We start from the raw sequence: 18,000 nt of genomic DNA, 5'->3' as shown, positions 1-18,000 counted from the left end.
TTTTAATAGTAAAGATTTATATTTCCTTTTTTTTTCTTGTGTTTTTTTTTTTTTTTTTTTTTTTTTTGAGATGGAGTCTCGCTCTGTCGCCCAGGCTGGAGTGCAGTGGCCGGATCTCAGCTCACTGCAAGCTCTGCCTCCTGGGTTCACACCATTCTCCTGCCTCAGCCTCCCGAGTAGCTGGGACTACAGGCGCCCGCCACCTCGCCCGGCTACTTTTTTGTATTTTTTAGTAGAGACGGGGTTTCACCGTGTTAGCCAGGATGGTCTCCATCTCCTGACCTCATGATCCACCCGTCTCGGCCTCCCAAAGTGCTGGGATTACAGGCTTGAGCCACCGCGCCCGGCTTTTTTCTTGTTAAGAACATTGCAAGAAAAAGGCTGTTGAAGATATAAAAATTGAATAATCTTATAATTTAGTAACTAAATTTTATGTGACTTTTTTAACTAGTCAGTTTCTTGAGGTACTGATTGTTGATGTATGTTTTGCATGAACTTACTCTTAAAACATATTGTCAGGTGAATGTTTTGTTTTTTGAGGTGGAGTTTCTCTTTTTTTGCCCAGGCTAGAGTGCAATGGCATGATCTCTGCTCACTGCAGCCTTCACCCCCTGGGCTCCAGCGATTCTCCAGCCTCCCGAATAGCTGGGATTACAGGCGCCCACCACCACACCTAGCTAATTTTTGTAATTTTTTAGTAGAGATGGGGTTTCACCATGTTGGCCAGGCTGCTCTCGAACTCCTGACCTCAGGTGATCCGCCTGCCTCAGCCTCCCAAAGTGCTGGGATTACAAGCTTGCACCACCGCGCCTGGCCAAATGTTTTCTTTCAGTTAGAAAATCAGTTCACATTATTTAGAAATGACAGGATTAAATTAAGCAGTTGGAGATTGGTACTGTTATACTGAGCCTATTAATTGCTATTTAATTTTACTGTAACCAGTGGTTGTTTCTTTGTCTATAGAGATTTATAACGTGATTTTTTTCACAAGCTTTTTTTCTTTTGATAGATTCTAGCCTAAAAGACCAAACAAACCAGCAAGTTGATGGTTCTCAGCTACCTATAAATATGATGCAACCACAAATGAATGTAATGCAGCAACAAATGAATGCACAACACCAGCCTATGAGTATCTTCCCATATCCAGTGGGTGTTCATACTCCTTTGATGAACATCCAGCGCAATCCATTTAATGTTCATCCTCAGCTACCCTTGCATCTCCACACAGGAGTGCCCCTCATGCAGGTAGCCGCTCCTACCGGTGTATCTCAGGGATTACCACCACCACCACCTCCTCCCCCACCATCCCAACAAGTCAACTACATTACTTCACAACCAGATGGAAAGCAATTGCAGGTATGTTTTTAGCAATTCAAGTTTAATCAATATAGCCATTGTAAACATTTAGCTGTTCAGGACAGATGTTCAAAAAAAGGCATCCTGGCATTCAAAAACAACTTGTTTATTTGATTTTAGTTATGGTAAACCTTCATAGTCCCTCTTTCACTATCCTTCTCAAAACCCCCCAACTCCCAAATTAGAAAATTAATTAAATACTTATTACCAAATCCAAGCTACATATATGCTGTTACTTATATCTGAACAGGATTTTTTTTTTTTCATATTAAGTAAACCAAATTATAAACCAAATTAGGATCAAGTGGTGGGCGCTTTACATTTTTCTGCTGTTTTGCATTGTTTATGGGGGGTGTATGCAGCGGTGGGAATTAGTGATTAAGTACTATGATGAAGTTTTTTTTTATTGTCTTGTTCACACAAACACTAGATAAAGCTGTTCATTATCCATTACCATCTGTGTTTCATTTTCATGAATTTATCATGCTGAAAAGAAAGGAGAAGTGCCTCTGTGAGACATAGAAAATTTGAATAATTTGCAAACATTGTGTTGCTTATAATTTTATGACTGCCTTTAAAAAATTTTAGAATCCTAGGCGGGCACGGTGGCTCACACCTGTTATCCCAGCACGTTGGGAGGCCAAGGCAGGTGGATCAGTTGAAGTCAGGAGTTCGTGACCAGCTTGGCCAACATGGTGAAACCCCATCTCTACCAAAAATACAAAAATTAGGCCAAGCACGGTGGCTCACGCCTGTAATCCCAGCACTTTGGGAGGCCAAGGTGGACGGATCACGAGGTCAGGATCAGCCTGGCCAACATGGTGAAACCCTGCCTCTACTAAAAATACAAAAATTAGCTGGGTGTGGTGGCGGGCACCTGTAATCCCAGCTACTCAGGAAGCTGAGGCTGGAGAATTGCTTGAACTCAGGAGGTGGAGGGTGCAGTGAGCTGAGATCGTGCCACTGCACTCCAGCCTGGGTGACAGAGCAAGACTCTTGTCTCGAAAAAAATATATATACAAAAATTAGCCAGGCGTGGTGATGCATGCCTGTAATCCCGGCTACTTGGAGGCTGAGGCTTGAGAATCACTTGAACCAGTAGTCAGAGATTGCATTGAGCCAAGATTGCGCCACTGAACTCTAGCGTGGGAGAGAGTGAGACTTCGTCTCAAAATAAATAAATAAATAAATAAAAGTAGAATCCTGACAGTACAATAGAGTTGAAAGAATAGGGAAATTGGATTTTAGTATTTTGTATCTTAATCTTTTTCTCCTATCAACTTACTACAAGCCATTTGATTTTACTGCCTTATTTTTTCCAATCTTTAAAGTGGGGGCACTTATTTTCATTAATATTCCTGAAGATCCTTGCAGGAAAGATACAGTTCTTTAAAAGCTCTTCTCCTCCTTGTTTTTAGTGTTGCTGTCAGAATGTTACAATCCATATATATAATTTAAAACTCATCTTGACATATCTAAATAAGGCCCTTTTTAAGAGTGTTAATCATTTTTCTTTAAAGGGCCCTTTAGATATAATTACCTGAAATATGCATTTTTCTTTAGTACTAAGGTTGGTTTGCTTTGTGTATTTTAATGTTATTTCTAATACATCACTAAAAGACTTCTATTGAGTACAAGTAATTCATTAACTGATGATAACTCTTTAACACAGGGTATTCCTAGTTCTTCTCATGTAAGTAATAACATGAGTACACCAGTTTTGCCTGCTCCAACAGCAGCCCCAGGAAATACGGGAACGGTTCAGGGACCAAGTTCTGGTAATACTTCGTCATCAAGTCACAGCAAAGCCTCTATTGCTGCTGTAAAATTGGCAGAAAGCAAAGTAAGTGTTACAGTGGAAGCCAGCGCAGATAGCTCGAAGACAGACAAGGCAAGTTCAAGGTTGAGAGCAACCTCCATAATTCTGTATATGATAAAGGTGAAAAATATCAGCTTTTTATTGTATGAGTGGTGAAGGGAATTTCTTATTGGCAGTCTAAATGCCAGTATTATTTGAAGGATTCTCTCTAGATGAGTTGATGTCCAGTAAATTACTGGTAATACTTTATAATTGTTTTTAGAAATGTTTGATATGTTTTAGTAAACTGTTTTGTATTTGTCACGTTAATAGTTGGAGAGTCTCTTATTGTAAATGTGAAGTATTTTCAATTTCTTGTTTGAAATTTCGTGAGAGCATATGACTGGTAAATAATAAATTATACATTTTCTTCTCATCAGAAATTGCAAATTCAAGAAAAAGCAGCACAAGAGGTAAAATTGGCCATTAAGCCATTTTACCAAAATAAAGATATCACCAAGGAAGAATATAAAGAAATTGTACGGAAAGCAGTAGATAAAGTAAGTTATGCCTTTAGTGGAGTATGTGCACATTGTTTTGAACCACCTCTGTTTTAATAAATGAATGCTGAAGTTTAATTAAAATAATAAAAGCTAGCTCCTACTAATTCCTGTCTACTTTTTTGCCTTTTGACTAGTTTGTGTGAGATAATGAAACATGAAAATAAGTCTGGTTATCTCTTTGGGGTTGTTTTTCACAAAGCTTTCTATTTTGGCTTTAATCCCTTTAAGCATGAAAAAAGTTTACCCCCCACCCCTTTTTTCTTAGGTTTGTCATAGTAAGAGTGGAGAAGTAAATTCTACTAAAGTGGCAAATCTGGTTAAAGCCTATGTAGACAAATACAAATATTCACGGAAGGGGAGCCAAAAGAAAACTCTGGAAGAACCTGTGTCTACTGAAAAAAACATAGGCTGAAATGGGGAACGCTGTCAAAGACATTATCAGGATATCTGCAAAGTGCAATTTCAACATGTACCATTAACTGAAAATCATACATAACTGTGATTGAAATTTGGTTTTGATAAAATTATTTTTTTAACATAGGATATGATGTTTTGTTCTAAATAAATATAGGTCTGCACTGCAACTTCTGTATCCTTCCTTCCCCTCCAACCTCCCCCACAAAATTCAAGGGAAAGTAAAGTGTTGAAAGGAATGTGCATCTTTACTAGGACTGTGTTATAGTGTGGATACTGAAAGATGTATAGCTTTTTGATTAGAGCAATGGAGTGCATAAATTAGAAACTTCTAAGTGCACTGGTTTTCAAAGAGATATATATATAAAATGCATTTATTCTGTCAGGTTAAAATATAAAGTATGATCTTTATGATTGATTTTTTCCCTCTAATTATAGAAAGTTAAATAATGTATTACCATGAAAAATGTTTCTAATATTAAATAGAACATATCAGTTGCAGAGTTCCTAATGTGTATTTTTAAAGCACATATCTGAATAAATTGCCTAGATAGAAAAAAATTATCACATGAGTAAAATTTAGTGTTCAAAACATTGAGACACTCTTCACCTATTGTATGACCAAATAAAGGTTATGCTGCTTGTTTTTCTTTTGTGCCTTTTTTTACCCTGAATTGAGATAAGCAGTTTGACTTACTAGATTACAACTTTGGCAGTTCAAAGTCTTTGTTGAAGACTTTGAAGAAAAAGATTTGGAAAAATTGTTGACTTTCGGCCGGGCATGATGGCTCACGCCTATAATCCCAGCATTTTGGGAGGCCAAGGCGGGTGGATCACCTGAGGTTAGATCATCGAGACCAGCCTGGCTAACATGGTGAAACCCCGTCTCTACTAAAAATACAAAAATTAGCCAGGCGTGTTGGTGCATGCCTGTAATCCCAGCTGTTTGGGAGGCTGAGGCAGGAGAATCAGTTGAACCCAGGAGGCAGAAGTTGCAGTGAGCCGAGACCGTGCCATTGCACTTCAGCCTGGGCAACAGGAGCAAATCTCCGTCTCAAAAAAAAAAAAAAAAACTGTTGACTTTGTAGAAATTATGTTCTTTCGTAGTATCTTCTTCTACCCATTGTAGATGATAAATTATTTGTGCCAATTTGAGAATTGCTATTAAGCTGTTATCCTCCCTTCCTTGGGACTAAGAATTACAAGACTCATGGCACTGGCATAAAGTCGTTGTTTAATCACTGATGAAATTATTTTCACACTTGTTACAATGAATGAAGTGTTAATTTGGTGATCAGGTGGTAGCCATTAGCCATGTTGCAGAATTCTAAAATTCTAGCCAATGAAACCTGTGTTTTAGAAATGCAGAGGAAAATTGAATAATGGAGTCTTGGTTAGCCTTTCAGGGACTAGGGATTTGTTTTTTTGTTTTGTTTGTTTGTTTTCCTCTTTTTAGTACTAGAATATCTCAGTTTTTATAAAAGGTAAGTTTAAAATGTTTATCGTGCCATTATTTTAACTGGCATCTTGAAAGAACAATGCGTTTTCTCCATGATAAACTCTGATTCCAGTAGGAATTTTCAGTACATACCAAGTACCTGGAAAGTTCTTCAGATAAGTTAATGGATCCAAGGAGATACATGCCTCCATGAGATAAACTGACCCTTTTACTAGCTAAACTAGCCAGAGCAATACTCTGTAGAACTGTGCTTTTCTAAAGTAAGGATTATCTGTTTCTCAATTTTACATGCATAATACTTTTCCTGGTGCTAGCTTTGATAGGCAAAATATCTTGAAATGTTGGCCCCATAATGATTGTGCTAGTTCATAAGCTTTGTTAAGTTATGAGTGTAATCATAAAAATATTTCCAAGCAGTTTTTGACCTTCATTCTACATTTCTGGGCATTTGTAATATGGTATTCTACTGGTATATATTTTTAAAGTTTGCATTTAGATTATGATAAAGAAATTTCAAGTGTATTTCTTCTAATAAAGTATTAAGACAGTGTTTCAGAATATCAAGGCACACCTCCTTAGTTGTTTTAGGTTAGAACTCTACAAACAATTTTGTGAATGTTCAAAGTATTTTGAGTTAAGGCTAGTTCATACTTTGAAATTTTTGCAGCAAATTGCTGTGTCTAAGTTGATTAATCACACAATACATACTTTTCCTGCATTTTCTTTCAGTGACATTTGAGAATTGGGTGACATTTTCAAATGTGCTTTATACCATTTAGCTTTTGCAAACAAGTTCTAAAGTTTTGGAGCAAAAGTGGTGTGGTCAAGAGTTGAAGTCTCATATATCTTTAGTAGCACTCCCATGAATTATTTCCATGACAATGACAAGTGTGTGTTCCATATCTGATTGGGGTACTGGTTAGACTGCATTAATAGCTAATGAAGAGTGTTATTTGATTTAGAATTCAAACTTTTAAAATTTTGAAATGTTTAAGAATGTATTAGAAAATGCATGCTTTATGTTGAAAAAATACATTGCTTTAACATTCCTCATTCTTTAAGAAATTTATGTTAATTTTGCATGGGCACAAACTTAATCAGAAACATTTTGTGGAGTTACATTTCCTCTTGTTATTTATCAAGGTTCAGTATTGACTTGATCTTTGAAACCTTGGTCCCTTTCATTTACTAGTCACATTGACCAATGTTTTATAGAAATGCCTAGAATTTTGAGACTAATAGTAGTTATCCATTAACATTCTAAAAGTTTTGTGCTTTTTAAAATTTGTTTTGGTAATTACCACATTTTTTTCTCTTACCTTCCTTTAAATGGCCACAGTGTATACTGCTTGAATGTTCCATCCAAAAGATGTAGCTTCAGAAGCACAGTGATTGCCCCAGGGTCCATGAGATACTGTTTTTATTATGAAGTTGGAGTGCTGTCTACTGAAATTATACTCTTAAATAAATATGTATGTAGTGTGTAATATTTTCTAATAAATTCTTTTGATAAACTAATGTCTTTAACATTTTATTATTAAGTTTCCAGGGGAATGGTGACTTGTTGATTATAATTCCTTACCAATGTGTTGAAGTGTTACTTGGATTTGTACCAAAGTCATTCGCATCATGGTTACATAATACCCAAGCTCTAAAGCAAGCCTAGAGTTAGCTATAAGCATATATTTTAATGGCATTTCCCCTAATTACATAATTATTGTAAGAAATTAGAAAAACTTTAGTAAATGTGTAAAAGACACTGAAAAAGGAGAAAAATCACCTGTAATCCTACCAAAGGTAACAACTAATGCCAAACAAACTGCACATAATTATGTTGTAACCTTTCATTTTCACTTAATGATGTACTGAGAATTTTCCATTTTAATAAAAATTATAGCTTATTATTTTGTCAATAAAAAATGATAGGGGCTGGGCGCGGTGGCTCAAGCCTGTAATCCCAGCACTTTGGGAGGCCGAGACGGGCGGATCATGAGGTCAGGAGATCGAGACCATCCTGGCTAACCTGGTGAAACCCCGTCACTACTAAAAAATACAAAAAACTAGCTGGGCGAGGTGGCAGGCACCTGTAGTCCCAGCTACTCGGGAGGCTGAGGCAGGAGAATGGCTTAAACCCGGGAGGCAGAGCTTGCAGTGAGCTGAGATCCGGCCACTGCACTCCAGCCTGGGCGACAGAGTGAGACTCCGTCTCAAAAAAAAAACAAAAAGATATATACTGGCTGTATAGTGTTTTTTTGTTTTTTGTTTTTTGTTTTTTGTTTTTTTTTTTTGAGATGGAGTATCGCTCTGTTGCCCAGGCTGGAATGCAGTGGCACCATCTCAGCTCACTGCACCCTCCACCTTCCAGGTTCAAGCAATTCTCCTGCCTCAGCCTCTTGAGTAGCTGGCATTACAGGCACCTGCCACTATACCTGGCTAGTTTTTGTACTTTTAGTAGAGATGGGGTTTCACTATGTTGGTCTTGAATTCCTGACCTCAAGTGATCTGCCTGCTCAACCTCCCAAAGTGCTTGAATTACAGGCGTGAGCCACTGCACCTGGCCCAAATGGCTGTATAGTAGTCTATAACGTGACTGTACCATTAAAACAATCCTCCACTGTTGGATGTTAAGTTGCCTTTTTTTTTTTTTTTTGAGACGGTGGTTCACTCTTGTCACCCAGGCTGGAGTGCAGTGAGCATGCAATCTCAGCTCACTGCACCTCTGCCTCCCAGGTTCAAGTGAGTCTCCTGCCTCAGCCTCTTGAGTAACCGGGATTACAGGTGCCTGCCACCACGCCTGGCTAATTTTGGTATTTTTAGTAGAGACAGGGTTTCACCATGTTGGCCAGGCCAGTCTCGAACTCCTAACCTCAGGTGATCTGCCCACCTCAGCCTCCCAGAGAGCTGGGATTACAGGCGTGAGCCACTGTGTCTGGCCTAAGTTGCTTTTATGAATATAAATTAGTAAAATATAAATAAGACATATAAACAATCTCTACCAATTTCAGATTTTCTTGGGCTTGATTCTACCAATAGAATATCTCATAAAAATTTTTTAATGTGATTATACACACATGATGCATACTTTCTAAAACTGAATTACATATACCTGTGAAACTTCATTTTCTTAAGCTGATTTTTCAACCACTACAAAGATTTGTTTGTATATATTTCCAAACTCTTTAATGCATTTACAAAAATTTTTTTAACTTGGCAGAGTGGTTCCCACCTGTAATCCCAGCACTTTGGGAAGCCAGGCCAGGAGGACTGCTTGAGCTCAGGAGTTGGAAATAGTCTGGGTAACATAGCAAGACCCCGTCTCTACAAAAAATCAAGAAGTTGCCCAGGCGAGGTGGTGTATACCTGTGGTCTCAAGATACTTGGGAGGCTGAAGTGGGAGAATTGCTTGAGCCCAGGAGGCAGAGGTTGCAGTGAGCCAAAATTGTGCCACTGCACTCCAGCCTGGGTGTTAGAGCGAGATACTATCTCAAAAACAATGTTTTATAAGGTTCCAGGAAAGCAGGTTGCTCAGATCGTTTTTCCCAGCATATGAATTATATATTGTAAATTGTTCTGCATCTCTAGTTCCCTTACTAAACTGAAGATATAAAGTCAGTATGTATGAATGTGCCATGTTCTTTATAATGGCTACATCATGTTCCTCTCTTGCTGGTCATTTAAGTTATGTGCAGGTTTTGGCTATTAGAAAGAACGCTTTAATGAACACCCTTTGTGACTTACCACTGAACAATTTTTTTTTTTTTTTTAGCCAAGAGTCTCACTTTGTTGCCCTTGCAAGAGTGCAGTGGCACAATCACTGCTCACTGCAGCCTCAACCTCCCAGGCTCAAGCAGTCCTCCCACCTTGGCCTCCTGAGTAGCTGGGACTACAGGTGTGCACCACCACGCCTGGCTAACTTTTGTATTTTTTGTAGAGATGGGGTTTTGCTGTGTTGCCCAGGCTGGTCTCAAACTCCTGGATTCAAGCAATCCACCTGCCTCAGCCTCCCAAAGTGCTGGGATTACAGGCATGAGTCACTGCACATGGCCTGTTCATAGGTCTTCCAGAATGTTCAGTTCATCAAATGATGCACACCTACTGTGTATAAGGAATTCTTAGATTCTTCGTGTCAGGTTTTGAATAGTACAGTAAATATTACCATATTAAGCTTCTAGTATGTGCTAGGCATTCTGTCAAACATTTCATATGTATTACCACATTTCATTTATAAAACCAATTCTAGTAATTTGACAAAAAAAATTGAGATGCATAAAGGATTAACTGAGTTATCTAGTTGCACAGCTACTTAGTGGAGCCAAGATTCACATCCAAGTCCATGCTAGACTTGGGGATGTTACATTGAGTTCACATATATAAACTTACGTTCGTATAGTAATGCAGGAATGATAGCTGATATAGAGAAGTGAAAACAGCATGGGGAAAGTGAGAGGAAGGGACATGTATCATATGTCTAATTAGGTCCACTCATTTTTGACTTTTTTTTTTTTTTTTGGAGACAGTCTCGGTTTGTTGCCCAGGCTGGAGTGCAGTGGCGTGATCTCGGCTCACTGCAGTCTCAACCTCCTGGACTCAAGTGATTGTTACACCTCAGCCTTCCAAGTAGCTGAGACTACAGTCATGGGCCACTCCGCTCGGCTAATTTTTTTAATTTTGTGGAGACAGGATCTTGCTTTGGTGCCCTGGCTGGTCTCAAACTCCTGAGCTCAAGCAATTGTCCTGCCTTGGCCTCCCAAAGTGCTGGGATTATAGGCATGAGCCATGGTGCCTGGCCTCATTTTTGACTTTTTAATAGCACTCCCATATTTCCTGTTTTGGAGATATTTAACCATGAAGCCATCTTTAGTGCATTCTTTGCTTTTCTTGCCCTGTTTTCATTTTCTCAAACAGTTTCCTGTGCATTGATTCCTCCTTTACAATAAACTCCAGCTTGTTTCCAGCCATGTTACCTTTGACTTCTTTGAATAGTTTTAACTGTTACTTAAATTCTGTGGAAACCAGTTTCATCTTAGACACTATAGACTAATCATCCAATAGTACAGTTTTGGCCAAATTATTCCACATCATTTCTTCAACAGATAGTGCCAGCCTGTGTGTGTTACACAGTAGAGAAGAGGGAGCAAAACAATATCATCATGGAACCATATACTTGTTGGGTGAACAGGTACATGTATAACTGATGAGGGTGCAAATAGGACAACCAGATGCTCCAAGAATCTGATGGGTTTATAAAGTCTAAGATTGGTCAGGGAGGACCCCTGGGGTGGGAAGGGCGTTGACACTTCAGCTAAGAGCCAGATGGTAGCTAGGGAGGGAGAGGATGAACTGGCAGAGGGAATGGGGCAAGAGTGGGTCTTGCCAGAGAGCATGGCATCCCTAAGCCTGGAATGGCTGGAACGAAGATTGAGAGGAGTTTTTTGGCAACATATTTTGTAAGGAAAAGCTTTTAAACTGGAGTTGTTTGACATGATGAGATTTGCTTTTTGAAATGAGTGCTCAAAATGTTTCATGGCTCAATACAAGCGGTTAGAACATGAGAAGTGGGCCGGGCGCGGTGGCTCATGCCTGTAATCCCAGCACTTTGGGAGGCCAAGGTGGGCAGGTCACCAGAGGTCAGGAGTTTCAGACCAGCCTGACCAACATGGAGAAACCCCATTTCTATTAAAAATACAAAATTAGCCGGGCATAGTAGTGCATGCCTGTAATCCCAGCTACTCGGGAGGCTGAGGCAGGAAAATCACTTGAACCTGGGAGGCAGAGGTTGTGGTGAGCCAAGATTGTGCCATTGCACTCCAGCCTGGGCAACAAGAGTGAAACTCTGTCTCAAAACAAAACAAAACAAAAAACATGAGAAGTGTTCAACCAAAAACATTAAACACAACAGTGTTTTAAATTTTGTGAAACTGGTAATTTCCAATTGTGGCAAGAGTGCCATGATCAAACACTACTGTGAGGGGTGTGCAAATATGTACAATTTTTCTGAAAGGCAATTTGAAAATAGGTATAAAGAACCTTAAAGGGATTATGTATTCTTTTCATACTATAAACATCCTGGTCCCCATATTTCTTTCCCATATTAGTGGAAAACTGGAGGGGGATGGTTAACATAAACTATGGTTCATTCATATAAAAGTATTTTACAGCTATTTTAAATGTTTCCGGGGGACAGGAAGTGGAAGAATGTACTCCTTTAATATTAAATGGAGAAAATATAGGACTAAAACTATATACAATTATCCTAACTTTCTTTAAAAACTTTAAGGCAAAAATATATATATTATTAATAGAAGTTGTTTCTGGATAATAGAGGATATTTTCCCGTCTTTAAAAACTTTAAGGCAAAAAATATATATATTATTAATAGAAGTTGTTTCTGGGTAACAGAGGATTTTTTCCCCTGTATGCTTTTATCTCCCAGATTTCACAGTTAATAAAAATTGCATGATCAGAAAAACTATCTTCAAAATTGCAGGCCTCGCTGCTTGTGGTATGAGGGCGAGAGATGGGGTAAAGGCTTTGGTCTAGGCTGAAGAGCTGAGTTTCCCACGCTGGAACTGGTCTGAGTTCTCAGTTGCTTGAGCATCTGGCTGTGATGGGCAACTGTCTGATGTCTCCTCACACTCAGTTCCTCAGGGAGGAGCTTAACTTCTCTGGCAACCGATGAGTTCTAGTCTGTAAATAGTCAGCACCCACTGGCTTTTGGAGTGAGAAACGCTTAAGTCATGAAGCAGTGGACTTCCCAAACCGTAACTAGCTGAGCATACTCCCCACCAATCCTGTGAGTTTGACAGAAGATAATCCATTTCTGGTGATAAGTAAGGGTATCTGGGCTTTAAAGCTCACAGAGGGCCCGGTTTTGTGACAGTGAGTATGTGCTCTCTGAACCTGAATTACCTATAAAAAGGGGTGCTGCCTATCTACCTTGCAGGGTTACTGAGGATTGAGATAATAGAGGGGAATGTCTTGAAATTTACTCCACATTTACTTGGGGAAATTCCTGCCTATATAACCAGGACTGTTTTCTCGCTGTTTTCATCCCTGCTGGACAGTGATGGAAATGCAACTTAACTTATCAAGTGGTTTGCAATCTAGCTGCATACTTAGGGTCATATGGAGAGTTTTATAAAAGGCCATGCACAAGCACAGGCCCACCTCCCAAACCAATTGTATCTGTCTCTGGGATGGGGTATTTTAAAATCTCCCAGGTGGAGTCTAATGTGCAGCCAAGAAGCAAACCATGTAACTTTTTTAGATCCCCTGCAGATCACAGCTGTTCTGTTAGAGTAACATAATTAATTAGATTACAGCTTGTTGTCTTTTTGAGACAGAGTCTTGCTCTATCACTCAGGCTGGAGTGCAGCCACATGATCACAGCTCACTGTAGGCTCAACCTCCTGGGCTCTAGTGATCCTCCCAAATACTGGAAATATAGGCACGTGCTATCATGCTAATTTTTGTATTTTTTGTAGAAATGAGGGTTCACCATGTTGCCCAGGCTGGTCTCAAACTCCTAGGCTCAAGCAATCTACCTGACTCAGTCTCCCAAAATGCTGGGATTACAGGTGTGAGCCACTATGCCTGGCCAGATCACAGCTTGTGTGGATTCTACCCCGCTCTCAGAAACATCAACAGCACCTGATAGTTTGTACACACACGTAACTCTTTTTAACGTTGTTTTCAAATTCGAATTTACCACATTATCTGGGATTTTGAGCCCACTAAGCACTAGGAAGATGGCAAAACAGCACCTTCAGAGACAAGACGCCAAACATTTCCAGGGTGTTCACACAGTAGTTCACGGTGCAATCAACCTCTTGTAGGAACCCAGCTGTTGGTAAGGTTAGGATGAGTATACTTAATTTAACAAGATTTTTATTTACACTCTTGCCTAATGGAGTTATAGCTTCTAAAATTATTGTAGTATTGCTTTTTCAAATAATTTCCAGAAATCTTTTTCTTATACACTTTATATATAGCTGGTAACACTTTATATATAGCACTATCTATATATAGATAGCACTTTATATATAGCTGATAAGTACAGTCAATCTTAATTACCAACAACAGCAGTGGCTAACACTGAGCGCTTATTACTGGCTCTGTGCCAAGAATTTTATTTGTATTACCTACTTCAATTTTCCTAACAACCTTGAAAGGTAGGACCCATTATTAACTTCATTTTAGAATGGAAAAAATGCTCTCAACCATCTTATAATATTCCTCTCAGCTCATTACATGGTCTGCCCAGTGATATTTCCTTTGTGAAGTATCCAGGTCCTAACACTGACCCTTCCTCCAACCTATCTAGCAGTTTGGGCACTAGAAATAACTTCTAGTATATTTCTGTTTCCATTATCCTGCTCCAAAGTGTGTGAAGTCCTCATAATCAGTCAAATATTATAACTATAATAAACTAAGTGGTCACCCTATTTAGTCTTTCAGATCATCCTGCAGACTTCTACTAATTATCTAATTCATCTAATATTAATTATGTACTTGTTATGAGCCACTTAACTCCTTTATGCCACATTGCCAACAAACTTTACAGAACTCCATACAAAATCTTAATTAAAAAGGAATGAGTCTGCTCAGGCTGAAGGTAAGGACTGCACACCTGCTCAGCCATCCTCTTGCCTATGACTCTCAATCTGACTTCCTTTGAGGCACTTCTGGTTAGTCCCATTCACCCTCAGAACCTAATTTGGACTGTATTTGTACTTGCCATTTGCACCCTCCCAGACTGCTCTGTGGAACTATCTTACTAGATAATAAGGGAAATTCAACTCTTAAGTTAATGTCCAACAGAAACACATGCCCCAGTGCATCAAGAGACAAGAGCAGAATGTTTATAGCATCATATGTAGTTGCCCCAAACTAGAAACAATCTAAATGCCATCAGTGTTGGGAATATTCAGCAATAAAAATAAGGGAACCATTGCTGCATCCAACAATATAGGTGAATCTCACAACCAAGCTGGGTGAAAGAAAAAATATAAATCCAATACTGTATTTCTGTAATAGTTCAAAAATTGACAAAACTAAATTATAGTGTTTAGAGATCCATAATGACATAGTAAAAGTAAAAAAACCATAAAGAATAGAAGCAATTGCTTTGAAAATCCAGATAGTGGTTACTGATGGGGGTTTAGGGGCTTTGATGGAGATGGGACATGAGAGGCTTCTAGGGGGACTATCAAGGTCTTTTCTTGATCTGGGCAGTGGGTACGTAGGGTTTGCAGTAAAATAATAAGCCAGGCACTGTGAATCATGCCTGTAATCCCAGCTACTTGGGAGGTTGAGGCAGGAGGATTGCTTCAGGCCAGGAGTTCAAGATCAGCCTGAGCAACATAGCAAGACCCTGTCTCTAAAAAAATAAAAATAAAGGTCTACTCTACATTTTACTCACTTTGTTATATGTGTTATATTTCATAATTTAAAAGTTTTTAAAGAAAGTATCAAGGGGCTAGCAGTTAACCCAAAGCCATTGTTTTAGATTTGATAGTCAAATCTACATTTTCCCATTCTCTCAATCCAGTCCCAATGGGAAAAAGAAAATCCATGAACTTGAAGGGGGAAAAAAAAAAATCTCCATTCAAAGAATAATTTTGCATCACATTAAGACATACATGTGTTCGGAACCAGAAATAAGTATAAAGCAACAAACATGCAAGGGCCTACTCTGCACAAGAGTGAAGTTGTGTGTTCATTTCCAATAGTGCTCAGCCAGGCATGGTGGCTCACGCCTATAAATCCCAGCACTTTGGGATGCCAAGGCAGTAGGATTGCTTGAGTCCAGGAGTTCAGACCAGCCTGGGCAACATAGTGAGACCTTGTCTCTATAGCCAATCAATCAATTGAAAACAGTGCTTTCTGTATTAGATTGCACCAACTTTCAGGTCCTTTGTTTTTCTAAGTTACTTTAACCATGCCATTTTTACCTAAAGATGAAAAACAAACTCATTTTCAATGGTTGTACAAGTTAGAAAATTGCCTGTCCCAGGCAGCTGCCTTGCAAAAGTGATTTTGTTTAAAAGGTCAACCTGAAAGCCAGTCTAGTTTTGTCTTTCACAGTTTAGCTATAAACAGCGCATATTTGATAATTCAAATCAATACATCTTCTCAAAAGCAAAGGCTAAACGTTTTCTGCAGTTTAGGGAAGTCATAATGTCTAGTCCAGAGATTCTGAAGCCCCTGTCAACCAAATGTGTTGGTCAAACTTATTACATTTGATTTCAAAACTACACTTTGTGGGGCCTGTTAGTTCAGTTTACTTGGTGGCCAAGCCATTTCTGTCATCTCTGCTCCTCCCTGAAATTGTTGTTTCATTTTTGTATATTTTGTTTGTGGAGAATGTGTATAGCTTTGATCTCTTACTAGTTAGTTAACCCCTGCACTTGTCAACCTATAACCTCCTCTTATCCTGAACAGACCTCTCCAAACTCAAACTCTCTACCATTAGGTCTGTCCATTTCTATGTTATTATTATTTTGAGACAGGGTCTCACTCTGTTGCCCAGGCTGGAGTGCAGTGGCACGAATACAGTTCACTGTAGCTTCAACCTCCTGGACTCAAATATCCTCATGCTTCAGCCTCTCCAGTAGTTGGGACCACAGGCATGCGCCACCACACCCAGCTAATATTCTTTTTTGTAGAGGCAAAGTCTGGCCATGTTGACCAAGTTGGTCTCAAATTCCTGAGCTCAAGCAATCTTCCTGCTTCAGCCTCCCAAAGTGCTGGAATTATAGATGCCTGGCTGAGGTGTGTCAAATTTCTACTGGCCCTTAGAATCTCTCATTAAAAGACATTTTCCCTTCTCAGGGGTGGGGCGCGGTGGTTCACACCTGTAATCCCAGCACGTTGGAAGGCCGAGGTGGGTGGATTGCTTGAGCTCAGGAGTTCGAGATGAGCATGGGCAACATAGCAAAACCCCATCTCTACAAAAATTAAATAAATAAATAAATAAATAAATAAATAAATAAATAAATACAAAAATTAGCCTGGCATGATAGCTTGCACCTGTAATCCCAGCTAACTCAGGAGGCTGAAGCGGGAGGACCGCTTGAGCCTGGGAGGTGGAGGTTGCAGTGAGCCGAGATTGCACCACTGCACTCCAGTCTGGGTGACAGAGCCAGACTCTGTCTTAAAAATAAATAAATAAAAGATAAAAAATAATACAAAGTACTTATAAAAAAGACATTTTGCCTTCTCCATAAAGCCCTTCCTATTTTCCCTTTCCAACTCAGCATCAAATGAAGCCTGCTACATGATTAAACTCCCAAAGTCTTTATAATTTCCTTATGGCACATGTTTTTACCTTCTATTGCATTGGGTATTATTTGTAAGTCTGGCCTACCCTCAGAGCAGGACATCTCCGCCTTCCGAAGCAGCAGCATAGGTACTCCAACAGTATTGCAGGCTGAAGGTGATTTAAGAGTGTACGCTGGGGAAAATCCCATTAACATCATACTAATGTTGAGGAGGAACGACTCTTTCCAAAGGAGTCAGCAGATGGCTGTTTGAACTAGGCACCAGACGGATAGTTGATTACAAACTGTGGTTTCAACTTACTATAAACGTTTTGTCTTAGAAATGGCCCTTTGTCAAGGGTATTTCCAGAAAGTTTTTCTAGTTTTACGAAGTGGTGCCAAGTTAATGAATGAAATACTTGGGAAATCTGAAGAATTATGGAAAATCTTAAAAGACAAAATGCAAAGAAAGAAAATACGAGTAACAATGAGGCAAATACAAATGAAAAGATCTGCACCAAAACTAGGGGTACATAGTGTTTATACTAGCAGACTCCTGGCCTTGAATCTGACTCTCTGAGGAAAGAATTCTCCCAATTACTCCTTATAACTAGACTTCAGAGGAGATGGAGAAATAGTTCCGCTTACTTGCTATAAGAACCTGGTCAAGGTACTTACTCATCTTAACCCCCTTTACCCCACTTGTGAAATATTAACTATTACACTGGGTTGTATGAAGGCTGAAACAATACAGTAAAATGCTCAGCATAGTGCCTGACAGGTAGTGTTCAGCAAAATATTAGTGACTAGTTTAAAACAGCACCTTAAATTTTAGAAACAATTTAAATGTCTATCAATATGGGGTCTAGTTAAATATAGTATATCCATAAAATGGAAAACTATATTATATAGCTGTAAGAAGGATGAGAAAGCTATTTACCAGCAAGGAATAAACTTAAAATATTAAAATTTCAAGAAAGTACAGCATATTATTTATGGTATGAAATATTTTTGTGTAAAAAAAAGAAAATACTGAATTCACTTGTATGTAGTCAACACCAAAGAAATGTGAACAGTTGTTATCTGGTTGGGGGACATGGGTGGTGAAGCAGATGGGAATGAGACTTTTCATGGAATTTAACTTTTTGA

The 18,000-nt window shown here is 39.0% G+C and overlaps 2 protein-coding genes across 10 annotated transcripts in view; one reads left to right on the top strand and one right to left on the bottom strand.

The window, feature by feature from the left end:
• Positions 1-7,108, top strand: part of SCAF11 (SR-related CTD associated factor 11) — a 77,555-nt gene extending 70,447 nt beyond the window's left edge. For 5 of the 9 annotated variants that reach the window (XM_021922233.2, XM_021922234.2, XM_021922232.2 and 2 more), the window contains 4 exons: positions 1,010-1,356; positions 3,029-3,247; positions 3,595-3,714; positions 3,983-7,108. In XM_021922233.2, coding sequence (XP_021777925.1) covers positions 1,010-1,356; positions 3,029-3,247; positions 3,595-3,714; positions 3,983-4,129 — 833 coding nt within the window. In that variant the 3' untranslated portion in view covers positions 4,130-7,108. The remainder of the gene's footprint in view (positions 1-1,009; positions 1,357-3,028; positions 3,248-3,594; positions 3,715-3,982) is intronic. The other 4 variants (XM_021922236.1, XM_009180567.2, XM_021922235.1 and 1 more) reach the window with 4 other exon arrangements.
• The window catches only part of ARID2 (AT-rich interaction domain 2), a 223,102-nt gene that overhangs the window by 15,725 nt on the left and 189,377 nt on the right, over positions 1-18,000 (bottom strand). The gene's annotated exons all lie outside the window — the stretch shown is intronic.

Source organism: Papio anubis, chromosome 9, assembly GCF_008728515.1.
Source record: "Papio anubis isolate 15944 chromosome 9, Panubis1.0, whole genome shotgun sequence".
NCBI lineage: Eukaryota > Metazoa > Chordata > Mammalia > Primates > Cercopithecidae > Papio > Papio anubis.
Note: the sequence above shows the minus strand (reverse complement) of the source record. Positions and strands in the feature narration are given on the sequence as shown.